Source organism: Beauveria bassiana, assembly GCF_000280675.1.
Source record: "Beauveria bassiana ARSEF 2860 unplaced genomic scaffold BBA_S00027, whole genome shotgun sequence".
NCBI classification, from domain to species: Eukaryota; Fungi; Ascomycota; class Sordariomycetes; order Hypocreales; family Cordycipitaceae; genus Beauveria; species Beauveria bassiana.
Window position 1 is genome coordinate 181,335 of NW_007930862.1, and position 20,618 is coordinate 201,952.

The 20,618-nt window shown below is 52.4% G+C and overlaps 6 protein-coding genes across 6 annotated transcripts; 4 read left to right on the plus strand and 2 right to left on the minus strand.

The window, feature by feature from the left end:
* Positions 1-207: 207 nt before the first annotated feature.
* BBA_07727 (DNA polymerase family B) lies at positions 208-5,275 on the minus strand (the record flags this gene model as incomplete). Its single annotated transcript, XM_008602824.1, has 2 exons — positions 208-4,991; positions 5,041-5,275. The coding sequence occupies 2 exons, from the start codon at positions 5,273-5,275 to the stop codon at positions 208-210; spliced, it is 5,019 nt and encodes a 1,672-aa protein (XP_008601046.1).
* A 363-nt stretch (positions 5,276-5,638) lies between these two features.
* BBA_07728 (pre-mRNA-splicing factor SLU7) lies at positions 5,639-7,027 on the plus strand (the record flags this gene model as incomplete). The annotated part of the gene is made up of 1 exon (XM_008602825.1): positions 5,639-7,027. The coding sequence occupies one exon, from the start codon at positions 5,639-5,641 to the stop codon at positions 7,025-7,027; it is 1,389 nt and encodes a 462-aa protein (XP_008601047.1).
* A 267-nt stretch (positions 7,028-7,294) lies between these two features.
* BBA_07729 (40S ribosomal protein S9) lies at positions 7,295-8,017 on the minus strand (the record flags this gene model as incomplete). Its single annotated transcript, XM_008602826.1, has 3 exons — positions 7,295-7,703; positions 7,774-7,872; positions 7,953-8,017. 3 exons carry the CDS (start codon positions 8,015-8,017, stop codon positions 7,295-7,297), a joined length of 573 nt encoding a protein of 190 aa, XP_008601048.1.
* A 414-nt stretch (positions 8,018-8,431) lies between these two features.
* On the plus strand, positions 8,432-9,157 carry BBA_07730 (ribosomal protein L21e; the record flags this gene model as incomplete). The annotated part of the gene is made up of 4 exons (XM_008602827.1): positions 8,432-8,467; positions 8,536-8,603; positions 8,671-8,718; positions 8,827-9,157. The coding sequence occupies 4 exons, from the start codon at positions 8,432-8,434 to the stop codon at positions 9,155-9,157; spliced, it is 483 nt and encodes a 160-aa protein (XP_008601049.1).
* Positions 9,158-9,701: 544 nt separating this feature from the next.
* BBA_07731 (ankyrin repeat domain protein) lies at positions 9,702-16,071 on the plus strand (the record flags this gene model as incomplete). The annotated part of the gene is made up of 2 exons (XM_008602828.1): positions 9,702-11,383; positions 11,445-16,071. 2 exons carry the CDS (start codon positions 9,702-9,704, stop codon positions 16,069-16,071), a joined length of 6,309 nt encoding a protein of 2,102 aa, XP_008601050.1.
* A 640-nt stretch (positions 16,072-16,711) lies between these two features.
* BBA_07732 (ANTH domain-containing protein) lies at positions 16,712-20,282 on the plus strand (the record flags this gene model as incomplete). The annotated part of the gene is made up of 5 exons (XM_008602829.1): positions 16,712-16,743; positions 16,813-16,953; positions 17,015-17,496; positions 17,554-19,967; positions 20,196-20,282. The coding sequence occupies 5 exons, from the start codon at positions 16,712-16,714 to the stop codon at positions 20,280-20,282; spliced, it is 3,156 nt and encodes a 1,051-aa protein (XP_008601051.1).
* Positions 20,283-20,618: the final 336 nt, after the last annotated feature.

Below are 20,618 nucleotides of genomic sequence, written 5' to 3' on the forward strand. Positions count from 1 at the left end.
AGATTTTGGTTGGCAAATGGCATCACAAGCATTGCATACTTGTAAAGATGTGTACGTGAATGGAAGAATGTATTTCATCATGATTTTTATTGTGCAAAAGATTCAAACGCTAGCCTGCCCAATCCCATCTTGACAATTACCTCCACCGCGCCAATGCATGCAACAAGAATATTCAATCACATATCAAAAAGAATTCTCCCACCGCAATTACCACTCCATATCCCTCACCCTCAGCGCCTCCGCCAAGCTGCCCATTACCGGCAGCGCATTGGCACGCTCGCCCACCACCTTGCCGCGCTGCCGCACGCGCGTCCAAAACACGGGACAGTCCTTGCTGTCGCACGGCACGTCGTCGAGCGGCGCCACGCCCATGCATCCGCGACACACGGCGAGCAGCTCCTGATACCTAGTCTCCTCGGCCGCGAGCCGCGTCTGCAGCGCGAGCAGCGACGACCGCGCGCCCGGCCCGCGACAGCGCGGACACAGCGTCGTGGTGTGCACTGCTGCTGCTGCTGCCGCTGCCGCAGATGCTTCTCGAAGAAACTTGACGCCGCAGACGAGACAGTGCGTCGACTTCATGTACGATTCCAGCGTCGAGCGCTTGGAGCCGCCAGCGGCGCCGGGCGGCGCCGTCTGGTAGATGCGCTGGACCTTGGGCATCTCGTCGTACCACTGGCGGACGTTTGCGCCGACGAGGCTAAAGATGCGCTCGAGCGGCGGGATCAGGTTCTTGCTAATGTAGTACTCGGCGTCGAGATGCCAGTGCGGGTTGGCGAGGAGCTCCTCGGGCGCGACGCAGCGATCAATGAGGCGCGCGCCGGGCGCGCCCGAAATCACCACGTACGGGACGCGCTCGCCGTACTGCGGCTCGGCGCGGGCGTCCTCGAGCATCTTGCGCGTGCTGATGAGCGCGCCGGCCGGCGGCGGCCCTTTGTCCGAGTAGCTGCCGAGACGCACCTCGCGCGCAAAGCAAAAATCCTGGACGCTGACGGTGCCGCGCATAATCTTGGCGCACTGCGCTTGAAAGTAGGCTTTAATCTGGCTGAGGTCGGCCGTCTCAAAGAGCAGCCGGAGCGCCTTTTCCTCAATCTTTTGCTCGGCGGGCGTGCCGTCGCGACGGACCGTCTCGATGCCCTTGGCGTCGAATACGGGGTGGACTTGGTCCTTGGTCTCGTACATGTAGCCCACGTAGCGCTTCTTGGTCTGCAGCACGCACGGGAGGTATACTTTTTCGAATTTGAGCTTCATCGGGCGCGGGTTCATCTTGGAAATCTCCTGCGCAATCTCGTTGCCAATGTCGAAGGCTTGGTCTTTGGTGCGGCCCTTGAGGTAGATGAAGAGGCTGTCCGTGTCCCCGTATACGACCTCGGCGCCCCATTTCTCGACCGTGTGTATGTAGGCAATGGATCGCTCGAGCGTCTCTCGCGCTGTTTGCACGATGCTGTCTGCGATTTCAGAGCACGGCATGCGGCCGGAAAAGGAGGCCGAGGTGTATCCATAGGTAACGTTGGCCAGCAGCTTCAAGGCCAGTTGTCTGTTGTTGAGTAACTGCTGTAGCATTTTATCGTCCTTGTCCTCCTTCATACCGCTCTTGACCATGACTCGCGTCTCCAGAATCTCAGTCAACATCTTGGCCAGCAAAGATTTGCGAATCTCGGCCTTGACAAACATCATGCCATTTGGCGCAATGTTGATGTGATCTTTCAGCAACGCCATGAGCCCAGCTTGTCGCTTGTACTCTGCAAAGCCCATCTTGTTTGTTCCGCACCAATTGACGATGCGGCCCAAAAAGGTTGAGTAGCAATAATTGTAGGCAATCATGACGCTTGGGTAAAGACTTTGGAAATCCAGCACAAGCAGTGGGCTGCTATAAAATGCACTCTGTGGCTCCATGACAAGTGGTAGGCATTCCAGCGCGTTTTGGCTGCCGACTTGCTTCTTGCTCGGCGAAATCAGCAGAAAATTCTCCGGCTTGGCGATGCGAAACATGATGGACTCGACTTTGAACTGCGAGCCGCGGGAAAAGACAGAGAAAAAGTCCACGCCGAGAAGTCTGGCTTGCTCGCTGGTCCTTGGAATGAGTTCATTCGCCTCAAGAATTTGTAAATCGATCTTGGTGCGGCTTTGCAAATAACGAAGCAGCTTCGATAGGTCGTGGGGTTTGCCGCTTTTATACCACGCCGTCAGCGTCTTGTAAGAGTAATGAGGCACGCGCCGGTGAAGTAGATGCCAAGCAACATTCTCCATGGTATACTGCAGCAGATTAAGCTCTCCGCGCATAGCTCGCCAGATATTGATCATGTGGCGACCAGTCACTCGGATTGTCGACGTGGTGTTGAAACCCCAACGATCACTCTGTTTGCCGAATCTTCCATGCGATTGGGCATTGACTCTGGAGAGCTCATCGCACAGATTATAGTCATATTTGAGTCGTGCCCTCTCCATCAAGAAGCCCCAAGAGCCGCCATGAACTTCATATCCCGTGAGAACATCAGGATCCAGTTCCTTCACCACGTCGACGAGGCGCACGAGGAGATCCAGCTCGGTTTTCTCTTCGATGACTTCAGTTTTGCAGCTTTTGCGCATGCGTTTTGCCGCATCACCGCCTGAAGCCAGTACAATAAGGCCCGAAATGGTACCGTCGCCGTCATCTTGCGAGGCATATGTGACTTCGTCGCCTTTGCAGCACCAAAAGATGCATTGCACCTCGTCTTCTTCAGGATTCGGTACCAACTTCGCTCGCGTGTTTACATGAACTTCGAGGCTCATGGTGCTCATGTATTGCACTTCGTGCTGAACGCTGGTGGACTTGCGCTGTTGCGTGTACTTGTAACCATGCTTATTCTTTGGCGTGGGACCGTCAATCTGAGACAGTAGTTTGCTGCGACGCTGGAGAAAGGTTGCTGAGTTTGCAGTCTTCTCTTTCTCATCGAGCCAGTGCTGGACCTCGTGATTTGTGGGAGGTGGATGACCAATCTCCCATGATCGCAAAGTGCAATTCCTTCTTTGTCTCTGCAGTACCAAATCAGAGGACATTGACGTCACTTCTAGAGCTTCATTGCTGTCATGTCCAAAATCGAAAGCAGGCAAAAACGGTAGCGTATTGCCAATCAAACGAAACTCACGGCCCGCGTACTCTCTGCTCCTAGGAGGAACATCCTTTTCATTGCTGTAGAATGGGTTCTGGTAAAGCTGATCAGGCAAATGAAACTGTGCAAGAGAGTCTGCGTCTTTTGGTGGTGGCGGAAGCGTTGAGAATATGATAGTTGGACGTGACGACGTCTCAGCTATAGCTTGTGGAATCTTGCCCGCTTCATTGCTGCTCGTAGAAGCGAGTAGGCTAGCATGTGACGATGAAAATGGTTGCGAGGATGGAAATGCAAACCCGTGATTGCCAGATGGAGTGAAAGTAAGCAACGTCTCTGACCGGCGCTTTTCAGGTAGACCGCCGTCGCTTGTTTGCGAAGCCGATGGCTTGCTTCTTTGGCTTAGGCGCAGTCTCGTATCAGGGTCATTCTGATTCTTGACAATCGCGAAATTGAGTGTGGATTTGGGTGCAGTTGTTTCCTGTGAATGTTTCGGCACTGGCGAAGATGACGGATGAAAAGTGGCTCTTCGTTCTTGTGTGCCTTGCTCTACCTTCATCTTTGGCGGTGTCACGTCGTCTTTTTTGGCCTTCTTCGAGATCATGTCAGACCAGAGCCCGGAGCCGGCACGCTTCAGCTCTTTCTTTCGAGTTGGCGGCAAGTTGTGGTATCTAGACCGCCCGATGAATCCGCCATTCTCAGCAGCGTTTATAATGGTGGCTGACACGGCCATGACAGGCGGGCGACCCGTCCTGCAGCCGCTCACACATATCCCTGGTATCGACTCTTGCAATGACTTTCCCCTTGTAATTGCCGAATTCATATGAATTGCTTCCGAATCCGAATCCTGCTCATTCCCCTCTACCAACTGATGCAAAGCTTCGTCATCAGATTCTTGAAAATAAAACGACTCGTCGACATCGTCTGCTTGCCGCACTTTCTGTTCATCAACTTCAATACTGCTGGCCGGGTCAGTCTTGCCTACTGAAGCTGCTGATGGAAGACCAAGTGCCGGCATAAGGCTGGAAGGATGCAGATCCTCCACTGATTGTAAGACAGTCTTGACAGTCGCTTCGAATGGAGCCGGTTGTACAAATTCCTCAAATGAAGGTGTAGCAGAGCCAATCTCTTTGCGATCTGCAGCAGCAAGTTCTTCAACTTTCAGCCTGTAATCGTCCTCGTGGAGCCAACTTTGCGACAATGAGGCTCGCGGCTCCGCCGACATCGGTACCAGAGCTTCGGGTGGAAATGGTGTGCTGCCGGGTTTGAGCCGAGGCATGCGCCGCCGTCGCCGTGCCGTTTCATCTTTCCATAGCCCTGCCATGCTATGTACAAGCTTCATATCATTGGGTAGCGGCTCTTTGAGCTCAACAAAGCGATGGTGAAGTTGCCGCTCTTGTACCAGCATCCGGTTTGTTATGTCCTGCACGCAAATATCCACTTCGATGGAACAGCGACTAACACGGGGTAGCGAATGATCATCCGTGATGCGACCTTGAGGTATAGACAAGTCATGCCAGAGATGCGACGAATTTGAGCCGACATTGTGGGCTGGCACTGGTGCACGAAACGCTGCCTGGGCTGCATCCATATAGTCGCAACCGAACAAATTGTAGTCAATCATAAATTGAGAAAGGTATTGCAAATGGGCTTCATAAGGCTGGAATTTCTGTTTCAAAATAGCGCCTTGTTGAAGCAAGTCAGCCAAGCGCGTCATCACCATAGGGTTGAACATGTAAATCTTGAGGAAGAAGCGATACCCGACATGGTAGCCATAGAACGGTACACCCTTGACAAGGGTGATGCGCGCGACGAATCTCGAATTGAGGCCTTGCTCGTCTCGTCGAAAACTCACGGATAGAGCATGATCGATAGAGAGATGCAGTCGGTAAATGAAGGATCCGACTTTAGACAAATTAATACTTTGTTATCCACAGGAAACGGTCTTTCATACCCTCATCTTGAGAAAGGCCACCTTCATATTCGACAAACAAATAAGGAAAGGCTCCATGAACATGCGCACACACTTTTTGGCCCGTCTCCGTTGACCCAAAAATTCGAATGATGGGAACTTTGGGCCCTCTGGCCGCTTGTGAAGGTCGTATGTCATTGCGAAGCTGCGGGTCGTGTATAGTGGGCGTCGCCTGGTAACTGTCGATGCAGTTCAGTCTGACGCGGAACAAGTCCATTACTCTCAATCCGTGAATCCATTTGATTGCATCGCGTTTAGGTCATCAGACATGAAATTTGTAATAGTTTTTAAGAGAAAAGAGGCCGCTATCTAGTGCTAGCTCTCCGGTTAACATGGCGCGGCGTGACGCGACACGCAGTGACAACAGATGCCCCACTGCGCGAACGCACGTGATGATAGCGGGTTCTTTATCGAGTGTCGCTGCCTTTTCTTCTCTACAACTTTGCCTTGTCATCAGCTCAGTATTGGCGCGCTGCTGTGCAAAAACACGTTACGCACTATTTCCTGTTGATCTATAGCTACCGATATTGACAACACGCTTGTAAAGTAGACTGCGCACCGTCGGCTTGTCACCGGAACAATGCCTCCTCCGCCGTCCAGAAAGCCCGAGACTGGCGCTGCGAACAAGGAAGAAAATATCTACATACCCTCGTTCATCAGCAAAAAGCCCTTTTATGCCGGCGATGATGACGACGATGGAGCTGATTACTTAAGGCATCAGCGTCGCGAAGAAACAAAAGAATCAACAAAATGGTACGACCGCGGCAGAAAGGCAGGCCCAGCCGCAACTAAGTATCGCAAAGGTGCCTGCGAGAATTGCGGCGCCATGACACACAAGGCAAAGGACTGTTTGAGCCGGCCACGCGCAAAGGGAGCGAAATGGACTGGCAAGGATATTCAAGCCGACGAAATCCTCCAAAACGTCAACCTCGGCTGGGACGCCAAACGAGATCGCTGGAACGGCTATGATGCCAAAGAATACAAACATGTGGTAGATGACTTCAACGAAATGGACAAACTCAGGAAAATGGCACAAAAAGGCGCTGGTGTAGAGGATGAAGAAGACGACGGCGACAAGTATGCGGAAGAAAACGACATGAGCAAGCACCAGAGCACAGCTACACGACAGCTGCGTATACGAGAAGACACCGCTAAATACTTGCTGAATCTGGATCTCGAATCCGCCAAGTACGACCCCAAGACACGATCGCTCGTCGATGGTGGTGCAACTGCCGATAAAGCCGCGGATATGTTTGCTGAGGAAGGGTTCATGAGGTCGTCTGGTGATGCGGGTGAATTCGAAAACGCTCAACGACTTGCATGGGAGGCCCAAGAGAAAACTGGCGACACTTCCCTGCATATGCAAGCCAACCCAACAGCCGGAGCCTTTCTCCGCAAAAAGGAAGCTGAGGAAGAGGAGAAAAAGCGAGCCGAGAGAGAAAAGCAGCTTCAAGACAAGTATGGTGTCGGAGAGCAGAAGCCTATACCAAGCTCTTTGCGCAACATGATGATTACGGAGTCTGAAACCTTTGTCGAATACGACGAGACAGGATTGATCAAGGGCGCACCTAAAAAGAAGGCCAAATCCAAGTACAAGGAGGACGTATTGATCAACAACCACACGTCGGTATGGGGAAGTTGGTGGTCAAGCTTCAAATGGGGTTATGCTTGCTGTCACTCTTTTGTGAAGAACAGTTACTGCACTGGAGAAGAAGGCAAGTCAGCCTGGGAGGCCTCGGAACGGCAACGCGCAGGCGCCAATCTCGGTAACGGTGACATCGAAGAGACAGCGGCGGCGGACGACAAGAAGCCTGACGTCGAAGCGCAAGAAGATAAGAAATCCAACAAGAGGACCCGAGAAGAAATGCTGAACGGTGTCACAGAGGAAGAGATGGAGGAGTATCGCCGCAAAAGAACCGTGGCGGCAGACCCCATGTCGAAATTCCTGGGTAAAGACGAGCTATTATAGGACGAGCCTACTGTACATACAATGTAAAATAATGATACCACAAGTTTACGGCTGAGATCAATATTGAATGGACACCACATCACATCTGGCATTCACACAAGCGTTCAAGATGAGCCAGATACGGTAATTGTTTGTAATAATTCTTTTTTATTCCGTTGATCAACGCCCCGAGCTATGACGCGAAATCCTTTTCCGAATTTCAAATGGCATTTTCGTCGCACAATAATCGTGAAGAGGGTAAGCACTAACACTGCGTAGTCAATGCATTTACTCCTCCTCCTCCTCCTCACCCTCGTCGCCGTCGGCAGCAGCCTTGGCCTTCTTTCTGCGGACACGGCCGGGACGGCCAGAGCCGAAGGGAGAGTTGAGAGCGAAATCGATGTGCTTCTGGGAGTCGAGACGGACAATGAAAGAAGGAACGTTGACGATCTGCTTGCCGACGCGGATGTGGCGCTGGCGGATCAGGACACGGGCGTGGTGGATGGACTTGGCGAGGCCGAGCTTGTAGACGCAGGTCTGGAGACGACGCTCAAGGAAATCCTCAATCTTGAGGGCAAGAACGTAATCGAGCTTCATGCGGGATTCGTCGAGGACACCGACACGGACGAGACGGCGAATGAGGGCATTGCCTTCGAACAGACGCTTGGGGTCCTTCTCGTCGAGGGTAAGAAGCTGACTGCAGTGGGAAAATTCATTAGCCAAAAAATTTGTCGTACATATGAAATCGAGCTATCGCAATGGCTTACCGAGCAGCACGACGAATCTTGGACAGCGTCAGACCGACGCGCCACACCTCACGCTTGTTGCGGAGGCCATACTCGCCAACGAGCTTAAGCTCGGAGTCACTATTGCATCGGAGTCAGTTTTATGTCACAATCGACATGAACAGAGACAAGCTCTGATTCAGTGGCCGGTGAATACTGACAGTCGGGCAGACTCGAAGGGTCTACGGGGGACACGAGAGGTCTTGGAGTGAGCGCGGGGAGCCATCCTGAATTGATGATGTTAGAGGTTGAAAATTCCAAGTCGATTTCAACTTTGGGTACTCACTTGACTTTACTCCGTGGTGGTTGCTGGAGAGTGAAGGTCTGCGCAGCTCGGCCCTGCAAAATCGTTAAAGTGTTGTGGGGATTGGGGAATTTTTCGACCGCAATGGGTCACGTGGACGATTTTTGCGAACCCTAACTGGGACGCACGAGCCAGCAACGCATTTCTTTGCCCTACGGATACTAGCGAGGAAGGGTGGGCAAGGGCAAAAAAAAAAGTTGCATTAGCTAAGCACCGCAAGCCCACAAGCTGTGCGCAAAATCAGTAGTCAATCCACTCGCGATTTTGCAGCATCTTGCCAATCCACGATCACCAACACCGAAACCCCCCGTGTCGTTCCGGTAATAATCAGACAAAATGGGTCACTCCTACGGAAAGAGAGCGGGCACTCGCGTACGTTTTTTGGAACTTCAAATGCCGAGAAAATGGGAAGATTTGTTTTGTACTGACGAAGCGTGCAGTATGCCTTCAGCCGCGACTTTCGCAAGAAGGGTACGCTGGCCCTGAGCACGTACCTGCGCCAGTACCGGTATGTCGAAAACCGACCGAGAGCGAATTCTGCGAGAGAGGGAATGGAAGGGCTAATGAGCGAATAGCGTTGGTGACATCGTCGATATCAAGGTCAACGGTGCCGTCCAGAAGGGGTAAGATTCAACCACCAACCCAATTCGAACGTTCGATATGCGACTTCTGCCTGCAAATGAATCAGGGCTTGACTCGACGAATTGAGCTGGAAACTAACGGGTATACAGTATGCCCTTCAAGGTCTACCACGGCAAGACTGGTGTCGTCTACAACGTCACCAAGTCTTCCGTCGGTATCATCATCTATAAGAAGGTAAACCACCGCTACCTCGAGAAGCGCCTGAACATCCGCATCGAGCACGTCCAGCCCTCGCGCTCCCGCGACGACTTCCTCCGCCGTGTCAAGGAGAACGCCGAGAAGAAGAAGGCCGCCCGCGCCTCCGGCACCACTGTCCAGGTCAAGCGTCAGCCCCTCATGCCCCGTGAGGCCCGCACCGTCTCCCTGACCGACGTCCCTCCCGAGACCGTCACCCCTCTCCCGTACGAGACTACGATTTAAAAAGAATGGTTGCGTGGGGTATGCTGCGGTTATTGTTATTTTCTTGTGGTGTTGCGTCCGGATGGGAAAGATTCTCAGCATGGCAGGGTCTGCATTTTGATGTCCATAGGGAATGAAAATAAAAAAAATGACATCTACACAAAATACGTTCTGGGCCGCTTGTGAAGTTGTGCAGAAATCAAGCCACCCTTAGGTATGTCTGCTAGCAGTCATCGCGCTACTTTGTACGGCAGATAATTGATTTCGAATGATTGTTGGACTGGCGCAGTCAGACTACGCTATTCAGCGGAGCTGCCCGGAACGAATGGTGGTCTATAGGTACCTTTGCTCAATGGCGCGCCACATCGTCTTTATTGCCAACGATACGGAAAGCAACTCGCAGGGATATGGCAGGCTCAAAGCAGGCTGTGGCTGAGGCCTGTCTGAAGGACTTCCCCGCGTTTATTGCCGATCCTCTGGTGTACATCCTTACATCATATTCACAGCCTGCTCTAACACGAAAGGTGGCCTGATTACTGTTCATGTCTACTGAAAGTATTGTAAGATGAATCCAAATTTCGACAGTTCCGATGGCGAAAACAGTGACGGCTTTGTTGTAACGGGCGCGCCAGACAAATACACCTCCGAAAACACCCCACTCACTGCCGAGAAGCTTACTGAAGTGCGGGAGTGGCTGGAGCCAACGGCGTACGACATTTCGAGTGGTGAATACCAAAAGCATGCGTCCTTGTACCTTTTGGGGACCGGCAACTGGCTCACTGCATCTCCCGAGTACCAGCAGTGGCTGACGAGCCGAGACTATGGCCTCCTCTGGATCAAGGGCATACCTGGGTCGGGTAAATCAGTCATGGCAGCCAAAATAATTGCCGAATTGTCCGCATCTGAGCCAAAATGCCCAGTCCTATACTTTTTCTTCCGGCAAATCATCGATGCCAACCATAAACCCGCGGCGCTGCTGCGCGACTGGATGGATCAGCTCTTGGTGCACAGTCCGATTTTGCAGCGCCAGCTGTACTCCTATATCCAAGAGGGCCGGTCATTGAAAAGTGTATCGCAGGATGACATGTGGAAAGACTTGAAAATGGCTTTTGCCTCGCTCTCCGAGAGGGTGTACTGCATTGCTGACGCTCTCGACGAAATGGACCAAGGCAACGATGCGTTCCTCAAAGCACTAGCAAACCTCGGGCTCTGGAAGCCTGCTAAAGCCAAGGTTCTTATTACAAGCCGCCCCGTTTCGAGCGTTGAGATTCCCCTGCGTTCGATCACTTGCCTCAAGATTCGACTGCAAGAGGATGAGGTCGATAACGACATCTCTCGCTTCGTCAAGCACACCTTGGAAACTTCGCATATAGAACAAAGACATTGGCCTGCAATCGTCAATGCGGTTCCAGGCAGGGCAAAGGGACTCTTTCTATACTCCCGACTGGCGATGGATACTTTTCTCGAACCTGATGTTGACGTTCAAACTGCTCTGGCACATCTTCCCACCGACTTAAATGTCCTCTACACGAATCTTCTCCGAGAGCACATTGATCGCTCCGGTGTAGACGATGAGACACAGAGGTTGATCCTTCAAGCAGTGACACATGCGACGCGACCGCTGCGTCTCCTTGAAATCGCCGAAATGATCAGTGTGGTTAATGTAGACAAAGATTTGAAAGCACGAAAAGAGCTCGTCAAGGCAGCCTGCGGTCCTCTTTTGGAGATACTCGCTGACGAAACAGTCGCCGTTATACACCACTCCTTTACCGAGTACTTGAAAGGCATTACAAGGGCAAAAGGCGACCCCGGCTACCCTGCCTTGGATTCCGGTGCTGCCCACGAGCAGCTGGCCTTGACCAGTCTCCGCTACCTCCAAAGTGGAAGTTTGAGCAGTTTTCCTCCTGCCCTCCTGGACCACAAATCACGACAACGTCTTTCTGATACAAAGATAGCGCTTTGGCAGGAATACCCGTTCCTCAAGTATGCGACTGGTAATTGGTTCAAACATGTCATCTCAGCGTGCTCTGTGTCATCGAATGACACGAAGCTTCTCCCTGAGATTCGTCATTTTCTGGAGAACGATCATTTCCGATCATCTTGGTGTCGTCTACAGTTCAAGAGGATGGCGTGTGATGCTCCCAAAGTCCACATCGCCGCGAAATCAGGGCTCACGGGATACCTCAAGGAACTCATTTATTGCGGTGCGGACGTAGATTCCCTAGATTACCAAGGAAAAACTCCTCTGTAAGATGTCATATCTCAGGCTGCCACAATCTACACGCATTGTTAGCTAATACTTCTACAGCTGGTGGGCTGCTAGCGACGGTCACGCCGACGCCGTCCAAGCATTGATCGCAGCAGGGATCAAGCTAGATCGGGAGGACAAGACCAGTGGCCAAACACCTCTTCATCCAGCAGCACAGAAAAATCATTTCATGGTCGTTGAGCTTCTGCTGCAGGCTGGCGTGAGCCCCACGATCCGAAAGGGACTCGGCACCTCGCATCAATACAGTTGTCATTGCGAGCCCAGCTATGGCGAAAGTCCTCTTCGATATGCCTGCGAAAGGGGGCATTGGGAGACACTCAATGTTATGTTGAAACATGTCACGAACGTTGACGATGTGCATTGGGCGCTGGCATGGGCCGCCTGTTGCGGACAGTCTCGGCTGGTTTCTAGGATACTCCAGCATCCCGGAGTGGACGTCAACGCCATAATCCACGGGGATACTTTTCTTTACTTAGCCTGCAGCAGTCTCGACATTGACACCATCAACATTTTGTTACACGCCAATGCGGATGCGGCGGCCCTGAGTATCGGCGACCGGCATCCGCTCAGTGTCGATATTGACTACACCCCCAAGCCAACAGGATATCCAACTCAGAGCTGTTTGAGTGCCATGGTTCAAAATCATAAGTTGTGGCAAATTGTCAAGAATCCAATCATCTTCTCAGAGGTTGAAAAATTGTTCGGTGATTTGTTTGCTGCTGGACTCGATGTGAATCAGCGGGACGATATGAATCAGACACTCCTGCACCGAGTTACCCAGTCCGCAACGTTTACCAATTCATTGATCAATGCAGGTGCTGATGCTAGAGCTACTGATAAGCACAAGTCTACACCGCTCCACTTCTGTACCGAGCCTGAGGCCATGTCAGTTCTCGTCAAGAGAGGGGGCGCCGACGTTGATGCGGTCAACAGGGACGGCCGCACCCCATTGCATCAAAGTGTGAGCTCGCAAGCCGCCATCTCGAAGCTATTGGAATATTGCAGCGATCCTAACATCTTGGATAACGACGGAAATAGCCCACTGCATTTATTGCTTGCTCGGATATCCCCGGACACCTACCTTGAGCATGTCACTCTTCTACTACGATTTGGAGCGGATCCAAGTTTGAAGAACCACTGCGGGCTGACACCCTTTCGAAGCATAAGCAATCTGTCTACCGGCCGCAAGGCAGCTGATTATCTTATTCAAGCTGGCGCGGATATCGACGCCACAGATAACGATGGAAGGACAGTACTGTTTGATGTTGTCGGTCGACAGCATCAAATCAACCAGGAGCGTGTGTGGACACTTGAATACCTGGTGGGCGCCGGAGCTTCCAAAGAAAGCAGAGATTACCAAGGCCGCAAAATCTCACATGAGGCAATCAAGGGATTGATGTCAAGTCACGACCTGGGTCTGATAGTACAGTGGTTGGATGCTCTGGATAGTTTGGATTTACTCGACCTGGAGGCAGTCGACAACGCTGGCAACAATCTCTTGCATGAGCTCTGTTCTCGTGTGCAAAATACGCGCAATAGACATGCTGTCGACATGCACCTCGTTCGATTACTAACTGGTGCTGGATTGGATATGTCGCAGAAAAACCACGCCGGACAAACACCACTTCACCTCCTGTGCACAAGACCTTGCGAGGCCGGAAGCTCTAGGTTTGTTTTCGACCAACCCATAGTCTATGCGATTCACCATTGCCAAAATATTGACGAACGTGACGCAAATGGAAACACGGCACTTCACATCGCATCCGTCTATGAGGAATCTTGGTGCAAATTGCTGTTGGATGGTGGTGCAGATCCAACAGTTCGCAACCACGAAGGGCTTACGCCACTTCATTTAGCCGCTCGCTGCAAGCAAAGCAATGCAATTGGCTTGCTTCTGATGGCTGTACACGACCGTCTCGGCAATACGCCTTCTGAAGAGGCCGATTGTATAAACGCTACAGTGGTGAAGAACTGCAACAACATATATGAGCCATACAACATCACAGCGTTGTTTTATGCCTGCCAGTCTGGAAGGCCGGAAAGCGTGAAGCTTCTGCTAGATGCTGGCGCTGACCCTAACATTGGGAGCCTTTTTGTGGCATGCGCAATGATGGAGCAGGAGAACCGACTATGGACCTCGAAGGCCCATGCCCCAGGTAGCGCTATTGCCGCTTTGCGAACACTGGATATGACACGACCAAGGCCCATGTTCGAGCACCAGTCAGATGTGTCTCATCCTTTTGCGTCAACAAGACTTGAGGAGATTCTTGACATGCTGGTTTCGTCTGGTATCAGCTTGTCACTACTTCACAGTGACCCAACAAAGGGATATATGAACCCATTTTGGAAAGCTTCTGCCCTCAACAGCGACTACGCCTTCAAATGTCTGAATGCGATCAAGAGAAAGCATTGGGCAACAATTGGAAACGTACCAGAGCAGGTCATAAGCCACAATGCGCTCAGCTTATTTGACGAGAAAATGATGGCGTTCAGTGACAGTGCATCCAACAATGTGATGCAACAGAGCGGCTGGCTCCAGCCCGGAGGTGTCAACTTTAACATTTTCCATGCCATCATCGTTCGTCGGCAATATCATTTGATAAAACAGATGGTCGAAGCCGGTTGTCGCTTCCTCCTGCCAGGCATACCGCATTTAGAGTATCTCATTACTCATGGCTTCGCATGCTTGTTTGACTACATTGTAAAGGCGGAATTGCAAGTGCGATTGGCCGAAGGAGAGTGGCACGCATATGATGACGCTAGCAAGCCTGGCCTTCACTTTGAGCCCAATTTGGATCAGAATGAGTCAGTCAGAAATGGCCAATTTGGGGAAGAGCTCCGAAACAAGATGCTAGAATATGCTGTCCGGCGAGAGCTCCCAAATATGGACATTGTTCGGCGTCTCGTGGACAACTACGCGGTGAACATCAACGGCGGAGACAGAAATAGGAACACGGCGTTGCACATTATCGCGCGCGGTAATCACTGGTGGCAGAGTGCACAAGCTTTACCGTTTCTCTTGAAGTCTGGAGCAGATATTGAACATGTGAATTCGTCGGGCCAGACACCACTCCATCTGACGTTGGACAAGGAATATTTCCAGCTAGGCAAGCTCGGATCTTTCCACAAAGACGTCGCAGAGACATTGATCGAAGCAGGCGCCAATGTAAACGCTATTGATTCCGAGGGGCGAAGCTGCTTGGACTGCGCAGGCTACAGCACCGATCTGATTGATTTACTCATCAGCAAGGGAGCAGCAATACGCTCTGACTCTGTATTTGCAGCACTCAAGGCGGACAATAGCGCTGCGTTGGAGAGATTACTGCAAGGAGGAGCAGATGCAAATGGTCGGATGTTGTTTATTGAAGATCTTCCAGATAGGGACAATGCGGACGAATCTTCGGGCGACAGCAGGATGACCTTTGATGCCGCATTGATTCCTCGTCATGAAGTCGCCCCGATCTACTATATTGCTTCGAAAACGGCTTTTCCTGAGGATCCGGATATGAGAAGCTGTTTCAGGAAACTTTTGAATTATGGCGCGAATATCTACGCGAGGTTCCAGGTACAGCGAGGAGGGCACAAATGCGGACCAACTTATGGCGGGGACTACAACAAGCTGATTGGAGTTGTTGAAGAGCTTGAAGGTGCGATAGAGGAGCGAAGTGTTTTGCATGAACTTGTTCGTTTGGGGAAATTGAGCAAATGTATGATTGATGCCACGGACATTGATGCAGGTTGTCTGGATCCGAAAGGGTGCAATCTTTTGCATGCGGTCTGCGATAGCTGGGGTGGTCCGGACCACGCGATTGATGTGACCCAGGACGATGACGACGACGATGATGAAGAAAAAGAAGAGGAGGAAATTTCGGCATTCCAACAGCTTCTTGCTCTTGGATGCGATATTCAGACCCGTGACAGCAGCGGACAGAGTGTTGTGCACCACATGATCTATCGGGGTTGGAAACATACTCGAAGGCTGGCACGACTGGAAAAGTCGATTGAAGAAGTCTCACGCGTTGCGCCCGACCTTCTCAGCGCTCCCAACGCGTCGGGAAACACGCCGCTGCATTACAGCGTCCTGCTTGCCACATCGACCCGGCGAACGGTACAGGCGGGCGAGAAGCAGTGGAAGGACCAAATGGTCGACCTAACGCGGCTGCTACTACGCAGCGGCGCCAGCCCGGCCGGTGTCAATCAGGACGGCAACAGCGTGCTGCATCTCATGGCGCACAATTTAGACCGTGACGACGTGGCCGCGCTGTTTGCGGAGCTGGTGCGTGGGGAACACGGGCTGGACGTGAATTCACGCAACGCGCGAGGCGAGACGCCGCTGATGCTCCTCGCAAACCGAACCAAGGTGCTATTGCGTTTGGGCGCTGGATGCGGCAGCCTGTACCTGGACGACGAGGCGGCGGCGCAGAGCGTCGCAATGCTTGCGGAGCTCGGCGCGGATTTTGCGGTCACAGACGCGCAGGGTAACGGCCTGCTGCACCTGGCGGCCACGGACGAGGTGCAGCTCTTCAAGGCGTTCATGGATAGCGGCAATTTGGATCCGATGTTGGAGAATCGAGCGCATCAGACGGCGATTGATGTGGCGGCTACGTATGATAACGAGGAGATCTTGGCGTTGTTTCAGAAGAGTATAAACGAGAGTCACCAGTGAGTAGTTAAAAACGCCAGAAGATCAACAAGAAAAAAATAATGTATATAAGGATAAAAGATAGACTGAATTTATAAATAACTTTGAGTCAGAAGCATCTTACCAATGAGTCTGTTTTCCCAAGTACCGCCCTTTCTTTGATTTCTCTTGCTGGCTGCCGCCTAGTTTGCGCGACTTTGCTTGCGCGTCCCCTTGACGAGTCTCTAAGCCGAGCGCTGGAGCCTAATCATGACGATGGTTGATAAATCAGTCCCACGCCCGTCATTCATCAGATGAAAAAGAGAAGAATAAAACGCCAGATTGATTGTGACCTCGAAGCTGTCTCTTATTTAGTGCGGGGACTTAGCTGTTATTAGTGCCCACCTCGATAACCCCCACAGTGGCTGGGCGCAGCCACGCAGAATCGCCAGCGCTGACGACAGCTTCCTCCGACTGCATAGCTCTCGCATCGCCACTCAACGTACGATTTCCCTGTCGAGATCGCGCTTGTTGCCGAGCATTCACACAAGGCAGCTGCGCTTTTGATTGTTTTACCGCTTTACCACGAACCTCTTCCAGATATTCCTCTCAGGCCAATTCCACCTAGAACAAGACATCCCTATCCGAGCCCCCGGACAGCCGCGCTGCGTCATCGTCGCCAATCATGGCGTCCCTCCGCACTGCCGAGCACACAAAGTATGCTGTCTTGACGCTCTTGGTACTTTACAATCATAGAGAGCATCGCTAACCCCTCGCTACTTCCAGGACCGACCAGGAGCTTGCCATCTCCATTAAGAAAGCGACCAATGCCGACGAAATATCTCCCAAGCGCAAGCACGTTCGAGCATGCATCGTTTATACGTGGGATCACAGGTCATCGCTGTCCTTTTGGTCCGGCATCAAGGTGTATGTCACAACACCCCGTGGTGCGTGAATGGACGCTGCGCTAACTGCAAACCCTACACAGCCAACCCATCATGGCCGACGAGGTTCAGACCTTCAAAGCCCTCATTACCATCCACAAGGTCTTGCAGGAAGGCCATCCTAGTGCTCTCAAGGAGGCTATGGCAAACAGAGGCTGGATCGATGGCCTGAATCGCGGAATGGCTGGTGAAGGCGTCCGCGGCTACGGTCCTCTTATTAGAGAATATGTCTACTTCCTGCTCGCCAAGCTATCCTTCCACCAGGCCCACCCTGAATTCAACGGAACATTCGAATACGAGGAATATATCAGCCTCAAGGCAATCAATGACCCCAACGAAGGCTACGAGACCATCACAGACCTCATGGTGTTGCAGGATAAGATTGAGCAGTTCCAGAAACTCATCTTTTCTCACTTCCGCAACGTCGGTAACAATGAATGCCGAATCGCCGCTCTGGTACCACTTGTTCATGAGAGTTATGGAATCTACAAGTTCATTACAAGCATGCTTCGGGCCCTTCACACGAGTAAGAACGACCTCTGCGGGGCAACAGCCTATCCGGCACTTTACTAATCTCACTCAGTCACCGGTGATGACGACGCTCTGCAGCCCCTCCGCGAACGATATGATGCGCAACACTACCGACTGGTTAAGTTCTACTACGAGTGCTCGAATTTGCGCTACCTTACTAGCCTAATCAATATTCCCAAACTTCCCCATGATGCACCAAACCTGCTCGCCGAAGACGAGAACGCGCCGGCTCTTCCTGCGCGCCCAAAGCAAGAAATTGAGCGCCAACCAACGCCTGTTGCTGAACCCAAATCGGAAGAACCCGATGAGATTTCAGATTTCTGGAAAAGCGAGCTGGACCGCCAGAACAGAGAGTACGAAGAGCAGCAGCGAGTCCTGGACCAGCGACAGCAGACCCAGCTCATGGCCCAACAGCAGGCTGCAATGCAAGCCCAACGAGACTTTGATGAGCAGCAAAGACGTCTTGCTGAGCAGCAGCAACGAGAGCAGGAAGCATTGCTTGCTCAGCAGGCCCAGTGGCAGACCCAGGGCAGGCTTGCAGAGCTGGAGCGTGAGAACTTGAACGCGCGCTCGCGCTTTGAGCAGGACCAGTTGATGTTGCAAAAGTATGACCAACGTGTTAAGGCTCTCGAGGGTGAGCTGGCCCAGCTGCAAAACAACTACGGCCAGCAGATCACTAGCAAAGATGAGCAGATTCGAGCTCTGCAGGAACAAGTCAACACGTGGAGGACAAAATATGAGGCTCTGGCCAAGCTGTACTCTCAGCTGCGTACCGAGCACCTCGACCTTTTGCAAAAGTTCAAGGGGGTACAGCTCAAGGCCGCCAGCGCACAAGAAGCCATCGACCGACGCGAGAAGCTCGAGCGCGAAATTAAGACCAAGAACCTCGAGCTTGCTGACATGATTCGCGAGCGTGACCGTGCCATGCACGACAAGGACCGAGCCTCTGGCAGCAACAAGGACGAGTTGGAGAAGCTCAAGCGTGAGTTACGCATGGCCAACGACCGCGCCGATAACCTGGAGCGCAGCAAAGGCAACGAACTGTCAACCATGCTGGCCAAGTACAATCGCGAGATGAGCGATCTGGAAGAGGCTTTGCGCACCAAGTCTCGCGCCCTGGATGATGCCCATTCCAAGCTCCATGACGGCAGTTCCGACCTCGAGCAACTTCTGCGCGACAAGGAAGAGGAGCTCGAGGTGTACAAGGCTGGCATGGACCAAACTCTGATCGAGCTCAACGATCTCAAGCAGAATCAGGGCAGCAATGACGAGGTTCTGGATAGCCAGCTCGATGCCATCATCATGGCCAACCTAGACAAGATTAACGACATTATCGACTCTGTTCTCCAAGCCGCCATTGGCCGTGTCGACGATGCTCTTTACGAACTCGACTCTACCATGCAAGCTGGTAACCAAAATGCATCACCCGCCTACGTCCTGTCCCAGATTGAAAAGGCTGCCGCTAGCGCCATGGAGTTTGCAACCTCTTTCAACAACTTTATTGCCGATGGTCCCAACAGCACGCATGCCGAGCTGATCAAATCAGCCAATGTGTTTTCCGGAGCCATGGCCGATGTGTGCAGCAATACCAAGGGTCTGACGAGGCTAGCAACTGACGACAAGAAGACGGACTCGATGATGAACGGGGCGCGTCAGTCGGCCATGGCATCTGTACAGTTTTTCCGCAGCCTGCAGAGCTTCCGTCTAGAGGGCATGGACCAAGTGCAAAAGACGGACGTTGTCATTAACAGCAGCACAGACGTGCAGATGAACCTGCAGAAGCTGAACAAGCTAGTCGAGGGGTTCGCGCCTGGCTTCGGCAAGTTTGCCAACAATAAGGGAGACCTGGGTGACCTCGTCGACACGGAGCTTAGCAAGGCTGCCGATGCGATTGCCGCAGCGGCCGCTCGGCTGGCCAAGCTAAAAAATAAACCCCGTGATGGATACTCTACATACGAGCTCAAAGTCAGCGACTCGATCCTAGATGCGGCTACGGCGATTACGAATGCAATTGCGGAGCTCATCAGAGCTACGACTGTCACACAGCAGGAGATTGTGCAGGCGGGCAGGGGTTCATCGTCACGAACGGCATTCTACAAGAAGAATAACAGATGGACCGAGGGCCTCATTTCAGCAGCCAAGGCGGTAGCTTCGTCGACCAACACGCTGATTGAGACGGCAGACGGGGTGCTGTCGAAGCGCAACAGCCCCGAGCAGCTCATTGTAGCCTCGAACGACGTGGCTGCCTCGACGGCACAGCTGGTAGCAGCAAGCCGTGTCAAGGCCGGGTTCATGTCAAAGAACCAGGATAAGCTGGAGCAGGCCAGCAAGGCGGTTGGAGCTGCATGCCGGGCCCTGGTGCGGCAGGTGCAAAGCATGATCAAGGAGCGCTCGCAGGAGGAAGACCAGGTCGACTACTCCAAGCTTGGGCACCATGAGTTCAAGGTGCAGGAGATGGAGCAACAGGTATGTTTCCTGGATGATTCTAGTTTTGAAATATTACGCACACCCCCCCCCCCCCCCCGAGTATCACAGCAACGACTTGTGCAGGGTCACAGTGCATGACTGCAAGCCACGTCTGGCCTGTAGATTGTCTGAGACCGGCACTTGGGAAGCTGATTCGCGAGTGGCTTTCCTTGTTGAGTGTGGTGCATCTACATTGCAGCATGTGGCTAACGGGCAACGTTTGGATAGGTTGAAATTCTGCAGCTGGAGAATGCTCTTGCTGCAGCCAGATACAGATTGGGTGAAATGCGCAAAATTTCGTACCAAGAAGAATAAACCAGACACGTTGGTGGGAGCAGCAGGGGTGGAGGGGCGCAAAGAGGCAACAAGCAGCAAAAGAGACAACAAGCATGTCGATTCAGCAAGCAAGCAACCAGTTGTTGGCCCGTGACAATGCACAGGGGGGGGGGGGTGAAAGCACGTAATACGGCGTCTGCGCCAGGCAGAGGTCGTCGGAGAAGCCGCAAGCCTAGACCAATACCCATCGGAGGATAATGTGGATAAGGGCAGAGAACGGTTGCACGGCACAGACGGTGGATGGCACAGACTGGTGGACGGCACAAACGGCTTGACGGGTAGGACCAAATACCCACCGGAGCGCAATGTGGACCA